At 35.8% G+C, this 1,251-nt stretch overlaps 1 protein-coding gene across 1 annotated transcript; it reads left to right on the top strand.

The window, feature by feature from the left end:
- LOC132743900 (pyridoxal 5'-phosphate synthase subunit PdxT-like) lies at positions 1-1,044 on the top strand (the record flags this gene model as incomplete). The annotated part of the gene is given in 3 exon segments (XM_060732493.1): positions 1-140; positions 143-214; positions 552-1,044. Coding segments are annotated over 3 exon segments (542 nt in total), but the record flags the coding sequence as incomplete, so codon positions are not given.
- Between the last annotated feature and the right edge of the window lie 207 nt (positions 1,045-1,251).

The following is a 1,251-nucleotide window of genomic DNA, read 5'->3' as shown; positions in this document are numbered from 1 at the left end:
CTGAACATCTCACACATGAACTGGATGGACTCATTATTCCAGGTGGTGAGAGCACCACGATTAGTATTTATCTGAAAAGAAACGAAATGGAAGAACCTTTGAGAAAATGGATTCAAAACGATCGTCATGTTCCCGGGGGGCACTTTGCGCAGGAATGTTTTCTTTTTTCGAGAAGGGAACTGAAAACCCAAAAAAATTGGGTGGGCAATCTTGGGTTTATGTTTTTGTTTTTTTATTTTTTCCAAAATTTACTTTTCTTTTCTTTTAAAATTTGAAATATTCACCTAATTTTCATTTTTTCGTATCATCATTTAAGAAAACCGGGGTACCAGTGGAATCAGTTTCTATAAAGTTATGACATATAACGTGGTTTTAGTATAACATTAACATTTAGCATCTTTACGCTATGTTTGTTGTATAAGGCAAATGACGTCGCATCAAAATACTTGCACTGCAATTCAATACCAATTTTCAAGGAGTCGCAAAAGCGACACGGGTACATGATGAATATAATAATGTTAAGTTGAGTGGTTTTCTTTTCTCTTTTTCAGCTTGCAATAATGAATACTGAAGTGTCACGGAACTATTTTGGACGTCAAGTACACAGTTTCGAATCTTCAATTCAGTTACAGGACAGTGAGCTGAAAGAAATAGTGAAAAATGACACATATCCTGGGATTTTCATACGGGCACCTGCCATTGTGAAATGTCATCTACCGGAAGTTAAGATTCTGGCAACGTTACGGAAGAATGATGAGACCGTTATTGTTGCTGCGCAACAAGGGAGTGTTATTTCAACAGCATTTCACCCCGAACTTACAGAAGATTGTTCTTGGCATTTGTACTTTCTTAAAACAATACTTAATATTAAACCAAAGTGATATTGATGAATCTTGTTACATTTTTAATGATATGTAATAAAATATTTTAGTATAAAAATACAGCGAACTTGAACAGTTATTCAATACAAGTTTATTTATGTAATAAAAAAGACAAAAACAATTTTTGTTACACTGTTACAGAATTAAATAATTGTTCATAACATAGTGAGTCTAATAGTGTTACAATGGGATGCCCAGGGTCGCATGGTCAAGGTAAATCACTCCCTACCAATCACACGCCCCTCTCTCATGTGATTTTGAATACCAACAGTGAGGGATCCTTCCATTTAACGCCTGGAAGATCGTTGTTTCTACCCAATTGCCTGAAATAATGCAGGTGAGGGTACCTGAGAGCTTCCTTCCCCAGTCG

The sequence above is a fragment of the Ruditapes philippinarum genome, unplaced genomic scaffold, assembly GCF_026571515.1.
Source record: "Ruditapes philippinarum isolate M1 unplaced genomic scaffold, ASM2657151v2 ctg12592_1_1_1_1, whole genome shotgun sequence".
Lineage (NCBI taxonomy): Eukaryota > Metazoa > Mollusca > Bivalvia > Venerida > Veneridae > Ruditapes > Ruditapes philippinarum.
Note: the sequence above shows the minus strand (reverse complement) of the source record. Positions and strands in the feature narration are given on the sequence as shown.